At 46.2% G+C, this 14,700-nt stretch overlaps 1 protein-coding gene and 1 long non-coding RNA gene across 3 annotated transcripts in view; one reads left to right on the forward strand and one right to left on the reverse strand.

The window, feature by feature from the left end:
- Positions 1-8,607, reverse strand: part of LOC144597148 (uncharacterized) — a 39,442-nt gene extending 30,835 nt beyond the window's left edge. Inside the window, exon 1 of the long non-coding RNA XR_013547701.1 lies at positions 8,390-8,607. This is a non-coding gene — a long non-coding RNA (uncharacterized LOC144597148). The remainder of the gene's footprint in view (positions 1-8,389) is intronic.
- Positions 8,365-14,381, forward strand: cdca4 (cell division cycle associated 4). 2 transcript variants are annotated; one of them, XM_078406083.1, is made up of 2 exons: positions 8,365-8,498; positions 12,959-14,381. In XM_078406083.1, exon 2 carries the CDS (start codon positions 12,965-12,967, stop codon positions 13,799-13,801), a length of 837 nt encoding a protein of 278 aa, XP_078262209.1. In that variant the 5' UTR covers positions 8,365-8,498; positions 12,959-12,964; the 3' UTR covers positions 13,802-14,381. The 2 variants fall into 2 exon arrangements, with proteins under 2 accessions (XP_078262209.1, XP_078262210.1); XM_078406084.1 differs by having other exon boundaries at positions 8,466-8,597.
- Positions 14,382-14,700: the final 319 nt, after the last annotated feature.

Genomic DNA, 14,700 nt, shown 5'->3' on the forward strand with positions numbered 1-14,700 from the left:
TTTCTTCCTTTATTTGCAAAGCTATACTACAGAGACCTCATCAGCAGGGGGGGCTTGGACTGCCAAATTTCCAGTTCTACTATTGGGCAGCAAATATTACAAGTATTTCTTATTGAATGGAAAGAAACGTGTTAACCACTGTACCTGACTGGCTAATTCTAGAGGGAGGCTCGTAAGAACACCTCATTATTTGCCTTATTACGTTCGGGTCTGCCATATCCAGAGCCTATTACCAAATAGACTTCTAACCCAGTTGTTATTAATTCTTTAAAAATATGGAAGCAATTCAGACAATCCTTTAATATCTGTAAATTCTCAATACTCGCTCCTATTGTAAGGAATAGTATTGTATACACAGGAATAGTATTGTATACACTAGGCTTGTATACACTGGAATTTAGAAGGATGAGAGGAGATCTTATTGAAACGTATAAGATTATTAAGGGGTTGGACACGTTAGAGGCTGGAAACATGTTCCCAATGTTGGGGGAGACCAGAACAAGGGGCCACAGTTTAAGAATAAGGGGTAGGCCATTTAGAACTGAGACGAGGAAAAAACTTTTTCAGTCAGAGAGTTGTGGATCTGTGGAATTCTCTGCCTCAGAAGGCAGTGGAGGCCGATTCTCTGAATGCATTCAAGAGAGAGCTAGATAGAGCTCTTAAGGATAGCGGAGTCAGGGGGTATGGGGAGAAGGCAGGAATGGGGTACTGATTGAGAATGATCAGCCATGATCACATTGAATGGTGGTGCTGGCTCGAAGGGCCGAATGGCCTCCTCCTGCACCTATTGTCTATTGGAACCATGCATTCCTGCCACCTTCGACAGATGCTTCATTAAGTGCTTGGCTCAATCATGGGGTCTGTTCATTTAAAGACATGTTTATAAATGGTTGGTTTGCATCTTTTGCGCAGATTGTTCAGAAATTCAATATCTCTAGGTCACACTTCTTTAGGTATATGCAAATCCTCAGCTTCATATCTTCCAATATCACTCAATTCCCTTCACAGCCCTCAGACACACTCCTGGACTCAATTAATGACATCACATTATTCAGAAAGGGAAAGATAGGTGACATATATTCTTTATTAATGAGAGAAAGCATGACAAGTCTTAACTTCCTAAAAGAGCAGTGGGAAGGGGATCTGGGTATGAAAATTTCAGACTCCATCTGGTCAAAGATGATTGGGGGTATATACACATCTTCCATATGCATGAAGCATATTGTTATGCAGTTTAAGATTTTCCACCGACTGCACTGGACCAAAGCTAAGCTAGCCCAATTCACACCCAATATAGACTCCATGTGTGACCGCTGCAGGCAGAACCAAGCCACTTTTATTCATATGTTTTGGGATTGTCCTAAGTTATCCTAACGGTGGCACGGTGGCGCAGCGGTAAAGTTGCTGCCTTACAACGAATGCAGCGCCGGAGACTCAGGTTCGATCCTGACTACGTGTGCTGTACTGTACGGAGTTTGTACGTTCTCCCCGTGGGTTTTCTCCGAGATCTTCGGTTTCCTTCCACACTCCAAAGACGTACAGGTTTGTAGGTTGATTGGCTGGGCAAATGTAAAAATTGTCCCTAGTGGGTGTAGAATAGTGTTAATGTGCGGGGATCACTGGGCGGCGCGGACCCGGTGGGCCGAAGGGCCTGTTTCTGCGCTGTATCTCTAAAAAAAATATCTAATTTTTGGCAATTAATATTCGATAAGCTCTCCCAAACTACTAATGAATCCTAAGAACCATCAGCTCCCCTTGCTTTATTCGGTGTGGTAACACAAAATCTTGCATTAAATAAGAATAAACTAAATCTTTTGTCTTTTGCCACGCTGGTGGCCAGACGACAAATCTTGATCAGATGGAAAGATTGTAACCCTCCAACATTTACACAGTGGATTAGGGATATGTTGTATTTTATTAAATTGGAGATTAGGTACACTGTTCGGGAGTCAGCTGACAAGTTTACATTGATTATGGCAACCTTTTCTTAGTTGTATTGATGCTTTAGGCTCTGATAATTTTATGGTTGAGTAGAGTCTTTGATATGTGTGTATGTAATTAAGAGTGGAATTGAAGTATTAGAATGGTCCCTGATATGTCTTAACATTCCCATTTTTGTTTTTATGCGTGTTAGTGCCGTAGATAATATGGTGTACTGCTTTAAACCTCTAACAATTTATCTTTTTTAAAATATATTATTTTTTATTTATTGATTATCTTTTTTTTTGTTCATTTTTTAAAAACGTTGTCTTTTTTTATGCTTATGTTTACTTATTTACTTATATTCATCGCATATCTTAAGTTGTATACCCTCTGAATGGTATTGTGGGTGGGGGGTGGTGGGTGGGGGGGGATATCTATCAGCACTAATGTGTTCATGCATTGAATTGTCAAAGCTGTATTAATTAAAAAATCAGAAATAAACTTTGTTCAAAAAACAAAAAGAAATATAATAATGATTTCCCTGGTGGCATTGTTGTGACATTGATTGTCCGATTTTACTATTTTTAATGGAGAATGTGTCCCAGCGCTAACCAAACAATTGTGTTGGAAGGAACTGCAGACGTGGGTTTATACCAAAGATAGATACAAAATGCTAGAGTAACTCAGCAGGATAGGCAGCATCTCTGGAGAAAAAGAATATGGCGACATTTCGGGTCTGAAGAAGGGTCTCGACCCAAAACGTCACCTATTCCTTTTCTCCAGCTTTTTGTGTCCACATCCCACATCATGTTCTTCTTTCTGTCTTACTTCACATCCCAAAAGAAGGGGTTACGCTAATCAACTGTATCCAGATTTAAAGGAACTCAAACTTGATCAAATTTGAAGACCATAAATTCTCAATCAAAAAACAATCTGCTGGCGAAACTCAGCGGGTCGAACAGCATCTGTGGAATCACGGTCAGTGCTTCAGGTCAAGTCCTTGCACTGTCTCGATGCCTCTGCAGACGCTGCCTGACCTGCTGAGTTCCTCCATTTTATTCCAGATTCCAGCATCTGCAGTCTCTTGTGTTTCCATAAATTCATAAATTCATTGCCCACTGTACAAACGTAATCCTGAACTGCTCAGGCAGAACACTTCCACTTTAAGTGGAAATGGCTTGGTGACAATGATCGGTCTGCTAGGAAGAACGATGGCGATGGTGATGTCTGAGGAAGGGTCTCGACCCAAAACATCACCCATTCCTTCTCTCCAGAGATGCTGCCTGTCCCGCTGAGTTACTCCAGCATTTAGTGTCTATTATTCCCGGAATGGCGGGACTGTCATATGTTGAAAGACTGGAGTGACTAGGCTTGTGTACACTGGGATTTAGAAGGATGAGAGGAGATCTCATCGAAACGTATAAGATTATTAAGGGGTTGGACACGTTAGAGGCAGGAAACATGTTCCCAATGTTGGGGGAGTCCAGAACAAGGGGCCACAGTTTAAGAATAAGGGGTAGGCCATTTAGAACGGAGATGAGGAAAAACTTTTTCAGTCAGAGAGTTGTGAATCTGTGGAATTCTCTGCCTCAGAAGGCAGTGGAGGCCAATTCTCTGAATGCATTCCAGAGAGAGCTAGATAGAGCTCTTAAGGATGGCGGAGTCAGGGGGTATGGGGAGAAGGCAGGAACGGGGTACTGATTGAGAATGATCAGCCATGATCACACTGAATGGCGGTGCTGGCTCGAAGGGCCGAATGGCCTACTCCTGCACCTATTGTCTATTGATGGTGATGTGTCACCAGGTGCTCTGGAAATCTCACAATCTAAGCAACCAGCAGAATCTGCCTGCCCCATATGTGCTTTTGAAGGGAACTACTTTTTAAAGGTACACTAGACGGGCGTGGACCCTTTGTGTCCAAACCTCTCCTGCGGGTAGTCGAAATGCATTTAATACACCTGATCATGAGGCCGGAAGCGAGCTACGGGTTACTGCCGTTTGCACGATCGCAAAGTTGAAATATCGTAAGTCAAAATATCGCAAGTCGAAGCATCGTAAGTCGGGGAGTATCTGTGTTAGATCAACGGGCCCCAACTGCACAGGCACAGACCTGTTGGGTTCCCATTGTGACATCGAACACGAAGGTATTACTGCACAGGCAGTAATACCTTCTGACGGGCAGGGCAAGTGGAAAAGGGATTTATTAAAGTTTAAAAAGTGATTTTTAAAGTTTAAAAAGTGAATAGCTTTTAAAATATATCAACCATTTGAACCGCAGGCCAATGGTGAGTAAGGTGGGCCAAAAATTGTTGCGCTATCGTGTGCCGTTTTGGCTGTATTTTGGGTATGTACAACCAATCAAATACTGGAGTAACTCTAGTCCTCACCTTTCACCCCATCAGTTGTCGCATTCAGAACATAATCCTCCGACATTGTTGCCACCTCCAATGGGATCCCACGACTAGTCACATCTTCCCATTACAACCCCTTTCCGCAGAGACCGTTCCCTTCGCAACTCCCCGGTTAACTCATCCCTTCCCACCCAAACCACCCCCTCCCCAGGTACCTTCCCCTGCAACTGCAGGAGATGCAACATCTGTCCCTACACCTCCTCCCTCGACTCCATCCAAGGACTCTGACAGACCTTTCAGCTGAGGCAGAGGTTCGTGAGCACCTCCTCCAATCTCATCTACTGCATCCGCAGTTCCAGCTGTGGACTCCAGTATATCGGCGAGACCAAGTGCAGGCTCGGCGATCGTATCGCTCAACACCTCCGCTCAGTCCGCCTGAACCTACCTGATCTCCCGGTTGCTAAACACTTTAACGCCCCCTCCCATTCCTATACTGACCTTTCTGTCCTGGGCCTCCTCCACTGTCAGAGTGAGGCCCAACGCAAATTGGAGGGACAGCACTCATATTTTGCTTGGGCAGCTTACACCCCAGCGGTATGAACATTGATTTCTCTAACTTCAAGTATCCCTTGCTTTCCCTCTCTCTCCATCCCACCCCCACCCTAGTCTTCTGACTAGTTTCACTGTCCTTCTGATTATTTTTACTGATTGCATGCCTCCGTGTTACCTTCCCCTCAGTTAACAATGAACCATTCTAAATTTCCTTATCATTGTCTGCTTTGATCTGTCATTTTCACATATTACCCTTCCATATCTCTACACTCCCTCTGCCCTGACTCTCAGTCTGAAGAAGGGTCTCGACCCGAAACGTCACCCATTCCCTCTCTCCAGTGATGCTGCCTGTCCCGCTGAGTTACTCCAGCGTTTTGTGTCGATTATCGCTGGAGTAACTTAGCAGGTCACACAGCATCTGCAGTTCCATCTTATCACACATTCAGCTGAAGATGGACACAAAGTGCTGGAGTAACTCAGCAGATCACACAGCATCCGCAGTTTCTTCTTGCCACACTTTCAGCTGCTGGGCAAAGCTCGTGCCAGTCATTGCGTCCTTTGCATTTTTGCCTCTATCCAATTAACAAATAGAAATGGAACTGAAATGATATTAGTTAGGACCCGTGTGCAAAGCACATCTCCCAAGTCGCAGACTGAGCCAGGGAGTCTGTTAGTTCCCAGGATCCCGACAGTTCTGATGTTGTTACAGAGTGTGGCCCTGCCCACCTTCCCTGATGCAGAATCTAGCAGCATTGGCTGACCACCGGGGAGAGGTACAGTGGGTCAGCAATGGCTACATGGACGTGTCAAATCCTCCCACTACTGGCCCAAAATGCAGATAAGTACCAGCAGTTACCGCAGTAACATGGGCGGCTGGGCAGGCTGGACCCTTGTGTAGTGACTTGTGGAACAGTGCCCATCAGAGGCTAACTTCTACTGGAAACCAGAAATAGAAAACCTTGGAAGTATACAGTGGGTCACATGGCAGGTACAAAGGATAGGCCATTAACTCTGTTTCTCTCTCCACAGATGCTGCTTAGACAGTCTGAAGAAGGGTCTCAACCTGAAACGTCACCCATTTCTTCTCTCCAGAGATACTGTCTATCCCGCTGAGTTAATCCAGCATTTTGTGTCTATCTTTGGTGTAAACTAGCATCTGCAGTTCCTTCTTACACTGATGCTACTTAACCTACGGAGAGTGTCCACGATTCTCTTTGTTCATTCAGTAACTTGTTATGTTTTGCAATTAACTGGAGGAGCTAAGGAGAGTGTTATTCCACCTGAGGATTAATGTGTGGAACCATAGGAAATGGACAAGGTCTTAAATGAAAACTCCTCATCTGAATTTACCATGTAAAAGGACATGGATACTGGTGCGTTCAGGGGAGGAAACAACGATATTCTGGAGCATATCAATATTACGAAGGTGGAGGCATAGGAATGAATTGCAGATCCATTTGACGGCACTGGGCCTGTACTCGCTGGAGTTTAGAAGCATGAGGTGGAACCTCGTTGAAATTTACTGAAAAGTGAAAGGCCTGGATAAAGTGGATGTGGAAAGGATGTTTCCACGAGTGGAGAGAGTCTACGACCAGAGGTCATTTCTACTAGTGGAGAGAATCTACGGCCAGAGGCCTCAGGATAAAAGGACGTTCCTTTAGGAAGGAGATGAGGAGGAATTTCTTTAGTCAGAGGGTAATGAATCTGTGGAATTCATTGGCACAGAAGGCTGTGGAGGCCAAGTCAATGGATATTTTTAAGCCAGAGATAGATAGATAGATAGACAGGTATCATGGGTTATGGGGAGAAGGCAGGAGAATAGTGTTGAGAGGGAAAGATAGATCAGCCATGATTGAATGGTGGAGTTGACTTGATGGGCCGAATGGCCTAATTCTGCTCCTATGACTTAGACTTATAAATAGTCAACTTTCCATTGGAGATAGACACAAAATGCTGGAGAACTCAGCGGGACAGGCAGCATCTCTAGATAGAAGGAATGGATGACGTTTCGGATTGAGAACCTTCCTCAGACTGAGAGTCGGGGAGAGGGAGACACAGAGATAAGGAAGTGTAAGGTGTGAAAACGAGACATCAAAGGAGATGCTGGTCAAGGAAAAAAGTAGAATAGATCATTGTTAGCTAGGAGAAGGTAACTTAGCATATATAGAGATCAAGTTTAATCAGGTATTTATTCACAAAATGCTGGAGTAACTCAGCAGGTCAGGCAGCATCTCAGAAGATGGGTGACATTTTGGGTCGAGACCCTTCTTTAGACTGAGGGGCAGTCAGACTGGCTGGAGAACTAGGAAGGGGGAGGGATGGAAAGGGAGGGAAAGCAAGGGTTAGAGAAGCCAATATTCATACAGCTGGGTTGCAAGCTAAGCAAGCAAAATATGAGGTGCTGTTCCTCCAATTTGAGCTGGGCATCAGTCTGCCAGCAGAGGAAGCCCAGGACAGAAAGATCATGGAAACATAGAAAATAGGTGCAGGAAGAGGCCATTTGGCCCTTCGAGCCAGCACCACCATTCATTGTGATCATGGCTGATCATCCACAATCAGTAACCCGTGCCTGCCTTTTCTCCCCATAGCCCCTGATTCTGCTAGCCCCTAGAGCTCTATCTAACTCTCTTTTAAATTCATCCAGTGAATCGGCCTCCACTGCCCTCTGTGGCAGAGAATTCCACAAATTCACAACTCTCTGGGAGGAAAAGTTTTTTCTCGCCTCAGTTTTAAATGGCCTCTCAAATGGTCAAGTCAAGTCAAGTTTATTTGTATAGCACATTTAAAAACAACCCACGTTGACCAAAGTGCTGTACATCTGATTAGGTACTAAGGGAAAAAAAATGAAACATACAGTAGGATCTCTAGGTGAGCGACGACAGGCAGCCAAACACAACAATGTGGGAATGGGAGGGGGAGGGGGAGTTAAAGTGTTTAGTGACCGGGAGATCAGGCGGATGGAGTTGAGATGTACTTCAGGGAAACTAGCTGGCAATGATCTGTTCTACATTTTTGCTTGAACTCCATCCTCTTTGATGTGTCGTTTTCACACCTTACACTTCCTGATCTCTGTGTCTCCCTCTCCCCTGACCTCGGGTCTGGACCCGAAACCTCACTCTCCTCTCCTCTCCTCTCCTCTCCTCTCCTCTCCTCTCCCCTTCTCTCCTCTCCCCTTCTCTCCTCTCCCCTTCCCTCCTCTCCTCTCCTCTCCTCTCTTCTCCTCACCTCTCCTCTCCCCTTCTCTCCTCTCCCCTTCTCTCCTCTCTTCTCCTCACCTCTCCTCTCCCCTTCCCTCCTCTCCTCTCCTCTCCTCTTCTCACCTCTCTTCTCCTCCTCTCTTTTCTCCTCCTCTCCAGAGATGCTGCCTGCCTGTGCCGCTGTGTTGTGTGTGCTGGGTGTAAAGCAGCGTCTGCAGTTGCCCGCTGCCCGCTGCCTGTGCCGGGCCTGGGCCTGGGCGGGCGGGGCCGGGGCGGCGCCATGGCAACGGCTGAGCCTGCCCCCGCGGCTGTCCGTCTGCCCGCCCGCCCTCCCGCCCGCAGCCACTCACTCACTCACTCACTCACTTAGTGACGGCGCCGCCGCCGCGGCCCAGCTTGTGGTCGCCGTGTAGTCCGGCCGCCCCGGCTCCCGGCGCTCGCCGCCCGCCCGCCCTGACCTCTGGTGTGGCTGCAGGTGAGGCGAGGCGCGGCGCGGCGAGGGATCGCGGAGGGGGAGAGGGGTGGGCGAGGCGGCTGGGTTTTTAGACTCGGCTCACTCTCCGCCGAGTGCGAGGTAAAATGGCGCCCGCGAAAACCGAGCGGGCGGGAGGGAGGGAGGTGGGGAGGGAGCGACAGGCCGGCACCGACACCGAGGGAGGAGAGGGGGGTGGTGGGAGGAGAGGGTGGTGGTGGAAGAGGAGGAGGTGGTGGGAAAAGGAGGAGAAGAAGAAGAAGCAGACGACGGTGCGGGGTGGAGATTTTTTGGGGGGAGGGGGGTGTGTGTGGAGTTGGAGGTGTAGGTGGTCGAGGCCGCGGCCGCAGCCGCCCCCCGGTCTCCACACTGGCCCATTGGCGCCACTTTTACCGGTTTTCCGATTTAAACATTTACCTAATAGAGCCTGCGTGGGTAGGCCGCGGGTCACGTGTCCCTACTGACGTCAGGGGTGTGGGGACCCCCCCCCCCCCCTCTCCTCTCCGGGATAGGGGACACCACCCCCCCCCACACACACACACACACACACACACCCAGGATAGGGGGCACAGACCCCCACCCCCAGGATAGGGGACACAGACCCCCCCCCCCCCACACACATACCTAGGATAGGGGGCACAGACACCCACCCCCAGGATAAGGGACAAAGACTTCTACTCCCCACCCCCTGGGATAGAGGACACCCCCCCACTCCACCCACTGGGATAGGGGACAAAGACCTCCAGGATCAGGGACACAGACACCCCCACCTCCCGGGATAGGGGACACAGATTCCCACTCCCCGGGATAGGGGATACACACCCCAACCCCCCCGGGACAGAGGACACAGACCACCCCCTCCGGGATAGGGGACACCGACCCACCCTCCGGGATAGGGGATACAGACCCACCCCCCGGGATATGGGACAGAGACTCCCCCATGTGATAGGGGACAGAGACCTCTCTCCCACACCCCGAGATAGGGAACGGAGACTCCCCCACCCGCTGGGAGACAGATTCCTATCCATGCACCGGGACAGAGAGCTCTCCCCACACTACGGGGACAGAGCCCCCCACCCACTGGGAGACAGACCACAGAACTCCCCCACCCCCTCCAACACACATCCCGGGACCCCAGACCGTGCATACCTCGTAAGCGGGACAGCCCTGAGACAGCCCATCACGCTGGGACAGAGACCCCCACACACACCTGGCAATGCAAGTCTTCCGCCTGCAGCTTTACGGACCGCCCTGTCCTCTAGCCGTTGCAGATTCAAGCCTGCGTTGTCATTGTCACAACTTGCCCGCTTGTAAAACTTCAAAACCAAACTCAGCTAAAGAAATTGAATGCAGTTGAATGATCCCTGAGGAATGGAGAGGGAAGGACAAGGCGTGTTTGGGAGATGGGCTATTTCTGTGGGGAGAGGCGGGGAAGGGGAAACATGGAAGGTGGGGACTGTTTGGGGACTCTCCTCCAAGGAGAGGAGGTTGGGAGAGTCAGGTTTCTGAGTCGAATGTAGAGTGAGAGGAGATTGCAAAGGCAGGAGAGGGATGGTGGATGGTGGGAAGAGATTGTGAAAGATGATTGGAGGATAGATGGCAGGGGAAGTGTGGAATGGAGCATTAGGGCCATTTGTAGGGGTGTGTGGAGAGTCCAGCTTCATTAGCAGCGGGTGGTAAGGGGAGGGGATTGAAATGGATGTAAGCAACATTTGAGCAAAGCCTATCCATTCCCTCGTTTATCCCATTTGCAGTTATTACACAGATTTCATTAATCTGTTTTTTGCATTCTGTAGTCCTGCAATAAAACAGACTTTAGTACAACTTGCTTTTTCCATGCACTTCTGAAATTGAATTGCTGGCTTTAATATTCAATAAACTTAATGTCATTTGTGCTAATATTTATCCAAAATGATTTCGCCTCGCTTGTTGGCATTTGGAATTACATCCCTTGCTTTTTTTCCTTCCCTTTCAGTTTGATAATTTAAAAGAATAATTATTCTCCTATTTCCTTAGCATTTTGCCAGCAGATTGAGCACTATTTCCTTCAGGCTTGTGTTCCAAATGATTTAACGCATTAAACAAAATTAACCTTGGAACTGAACCCCTACCTCCGAACACTTTGTGAAAAACTCAAGTCCTACTTTTTTCCCTCTTCTCGCATGTCAACCAACTTTACAGTCTTCCCGGCATTCCAAACTCCTTAGTATATCTGAAGGAGGGTCTCGACCCGAAACGTCACCCATTCCTTCTCTTCCGAGATGCTGCCTGACCTGCTGAGTTACTCCAGCATTTTGTGAATAAATCCTTAGTATATCTGATATTTCTCGCACTTCTGATTATTTCAACCTAGTATATCTTGTCAAATGCTACCTTAAACTCAAAAAAGGACACAAAGTGTTGGAGTAATTCAGTGGGTCAGGCAGCATCTCTGGTGAACATGGATAGGTGACATTTTGGGTCGGGGCTCTTCTTCAGACTCACAAGGAACTATAAATGTTGGTTTTGTCCCAAAACTACCTATCCATGTTCTCTAGAGATACTGCCTGACCTGCTCAATTACTCCAACACTTTGTGTATCTTTTATAAACCAGCATCTGCAGTTCCTTGTGACTTCCTTAAATTCTATGCTTTCAACATTATTCGCTAGCAACAAATGCTCTGTCAGAGCAAGTCAGCAGATTGAGCAGCATCGGGATTGTTGATTTTTTGGGACATGATCAAGATACCGTTGCAGGGTAGACACAAAATGCTGGAGTAACTCAGCGGGTCAGGCAGCATCTCAGGAGAGAAGGAATGGGTGACGTTTCGGGTTGAGACCCTTCTTCAGACTGATGTCAGGGGAGGGGGCGGGACAAAGATAGGAAGTAGACGGAGACAGGAAGACTAGTGGGAGAACTGGGAAGGGGGAGGGGATAGAGAGGGGAAGCAGGGACTACCTGAAGTGGGAGAAGTCAATGTTCAAACCGCTGGGGTGTAAACTGCCCAAGCAAAATATGAGGTGCTGTTCCTCCAATTTGCGCTGGGCCTCACTCTGACAATGGAGGAGGCCCAGGACAGAAAGGTCAGATTGGGAATGGGAGGGGGAGTAGAAGTGCTGAGCCTCCGGGAGATCAGGTTGGTTGAGACGGACTGAGCAGAGGTGTTCAGCGAAACGATCGCCGAGGCTGCGCTTGGTCTCACCGATGTACAGAAGTTGACATCTGGAACAGCGGATACAATAGATGAGGTTGGAGGAGGTGCAGGTGAACCTCTGCCTCACCTGGAAAGACTGGGTCCTTGGATGGAGTCGAGGGGGGAGATAAATGGACAGGTGTTGCATCTCCTGCAGTTGCAGGGGAAAGTACCTGGGGAGGGGGCGGTTTAGGTGGGAAAGGACGAGTGGACCAGGGAGTTTCGGAGGGAACGGTCTCAGCGGAAAGGGGTGGAGATGGGAAGATGTGGCCAGTGGTGGTTTACTGTTGGAGGTGGCGGAAATGTTGGAGGATAATTTGTTGTATGCTACTCTAGCATTTTGTGTCTACCTTCGATTTAAACCAGCATTTGCAGTTTTTTTTCCTACGCATCTTCCCGTTGCAGGGATTGGATCCAGAATGGTGAACATTTCTCGCCCTTCCCCACAGCCACGTACAAATGCTGCTTGATCTGCCGGGTTCCTCCAGCAGATTGTTGCTTCAGATACCTGTATCGCCAGCCTTTTGTGTATCTGAACGTATTTCTATTGTTTACCTTGTGTGATCTTGCTCAAATTATTATTTCCAGCTTACAACGCATGGTTGACTGTGGAAAATAGGAAATCTATTTTAGTTTCCTTTAGGTCCATTGATAATGTTAACTTACACCTTCCAATTAAGCAAATTGGAAATTGAAGTCCCAAGGTACTTCCCAAGTGAATCAAGGAACACAGGCAACCAATAGCTTGGTCAAAGAGGTGAGACTAGAGGAGCTCTGAAAGAAAGGAACAATCATAGATGAATGAAGCCAACTATAGAGCTTGGGGCTTTTGCAGTTGAAAACATGCCACCTAATGATAGAATTTGGGGAGTTTCAAACGCCCAAATTAAAAGAGTACAAAAGTAAATTTTATTTCCTTTGCTCATTTAGTAATTACATGCATAATTATCCCATGCTACTAAAACTATTAAGCGACTGACCTATAATCATTATTAATTGTGGTATTTGTGATTTAATGCTTCTAGTTTGGGATTTTGATCCACAGGGGGCTCTGAAGTTACTGGCACCTCCAGGGATCTATTGAACCAATGCTACGCACATTTTCCAAAAGGAAGATGGAAGTAATGGTGATTACCGACCGGTCAGTTGCAAAATGGGCATGATAGGAATATTAATATGATATGCAAAAGCTAAATGCTTGTTTTGATCAAAATATGTCACGCTGTTAGGTCTTCAAGTTATTTTTAACTTAGTTATGAAGAATGCACTTTAATTGTTTTGTTCTTTAGGTGAACATGTTGGCAAAAGGGATAAAGCGAAAATTTTCTGAAGAACAAGTTCTGGATGCCTGCCTTGATCCTGTTGGTGGCAATGTCAGTTTGCCATATAACTTGCAACGCCAGTCACTTCTGAATATCTCATTGTTCAAACTGCAGCTGTGTAAAATGCTGGTGGAACCAAACCTTTGTCGGTCAGTGCTAATAGCCAACACGGTACGACAGATCCAGGAGGAAATGATCCAAGATTGCAGCTGGCAGGAACAAACGGCTTTCACGGGAAGCGATCTATACGTAGGTCATACTTCCTCAGATAGTCTGATTGCCACAGATTTCTTATGTACTCCAACAAAAGAGCTACATGTGGAAAGTTCCACTGCCTCCGCAAGTAATACCAGCAATGTTACTAAAAGCAAGGTAAACTGCTCATCTTGTGAGAATATTACTTGTTCTGCAGCTGCTGCTTCTGTTAAAGACACCAGTACTGTAAAAGATCTGATTGAAGTGCATTTTGAAAATGATCTGAATATGTTGGAATCTGAGGAGCGGCAAGTGGATCTGAAGGAGTGTCCAAAGCCCTTGGATCAAGTATTCGGGAGTTTTGAGATTGCAAATTACTCCAGCTCTCTCACAGACATGACAATAGATGATTTATTTGCGGATATTGATACTTCCTGGCATGAGCTAGACTCAGTTGTGTCTGGGTTGATGACCAGCCCAAAAACGACACCAGTCATATTTGAGTTATTAAATGGCTTACCATCACACGCATCAACACCCATAAATTCTGCCCAAAACTGTAAAACAGATCTAACCGAGCTCGATCACATTATGGAGATTATTGTGGGCTCCTGAGTTTAAGGATTTTCTTTCTTTTTAAGATACTTGTAAAATCACCTTATTGTATCTCTTGTGAAGTTTTCTGACCAGTTTTCAGAATCTTGTCACCAGCAGTGCTCAGATAATGCCTTTTGCTTGCATTGCCGTTGTTCTACTTGTCAAGAATTGTTCAAACTAAAAATGGTACATATTTTCATACTCCATGAAATATATATTTTAATACAAATTTAGATTTTTTACAGTTTCAAGACTTCCCTGTTTGTAATTTTTACATCTCGGTTTTTTAAGTAACGCTTTGTTTTGTACCTGAACAATGAGTCAGAGAAGTTTTATGAATGTCTTCCTTAGCTGTGCCAAGTAAAAGTTGCATCTTGTGTCTAAGGTAAACTCTTACAATTTTTAAATTACCCACACAAATGAAACCCTTTCAATTCAACATTGTAATTCAGAGAAAAAATATAAAAAGGGAATTGTCACTAAAGTGTAGGGAAAATATACTTGCATTGCTGTCTTACAAGCACAAAATTCTTAATTATAATCTATAAATGTATTGTATTAATAGATGAATGTGCTATAATGGTATTGAATTGTTTCCTTGCTAGATACTCTGTGGACTTGACATGAAAATGTTCCACTTTGTTCTCTGTAATCGCAACAGTACTGTGAATCTGGGCAGAGAAGACAACGCTGACTAAAGATTGAAAATTGTGAAAATTTAAAGGTTTATTCCCAATATTTTTTTTTAATGCAGCGCTTATGATGTATGCTTTCTGGTGCATATTATTTCAAATTAAGCCACTTTTTACATTTATAAAAGCCATATTTTCTGATGGTTGGATAGTTAGCACAACTGAATTCTAATTGGGACTGTTGATCTAAGTTATTAAAAGCGTTATTTATTTATTTAAGCGACT

Source organism: Rhinoraja longicauda, chromosome 10 (assembly GCF_053455715.1).
Source record: "Rhinoraja longicauda isolate Sanriku21f chromosome 10, sRhiLon1.1, whole genome shotgun sequence".
In the NCBI taxonomy this organism is placed as follows: domain Eukaryota; kingdom Metazoa; phylum Chordata; class Chondrichthyes; order Rajiformes; family Arhynchobatidae; genus Rhinoraja; species Rhinoraja longicauda.

What these genes read in the sequence shown, in the direction of transcription:
- cdca4 (XM_078406083.1), top strand. Translation starts at nt 12,965, where the DNA reads ATGTTGGCAAAAGGGATAAAGCGAAAATTTTCTGAAGAACAAGTTCTG.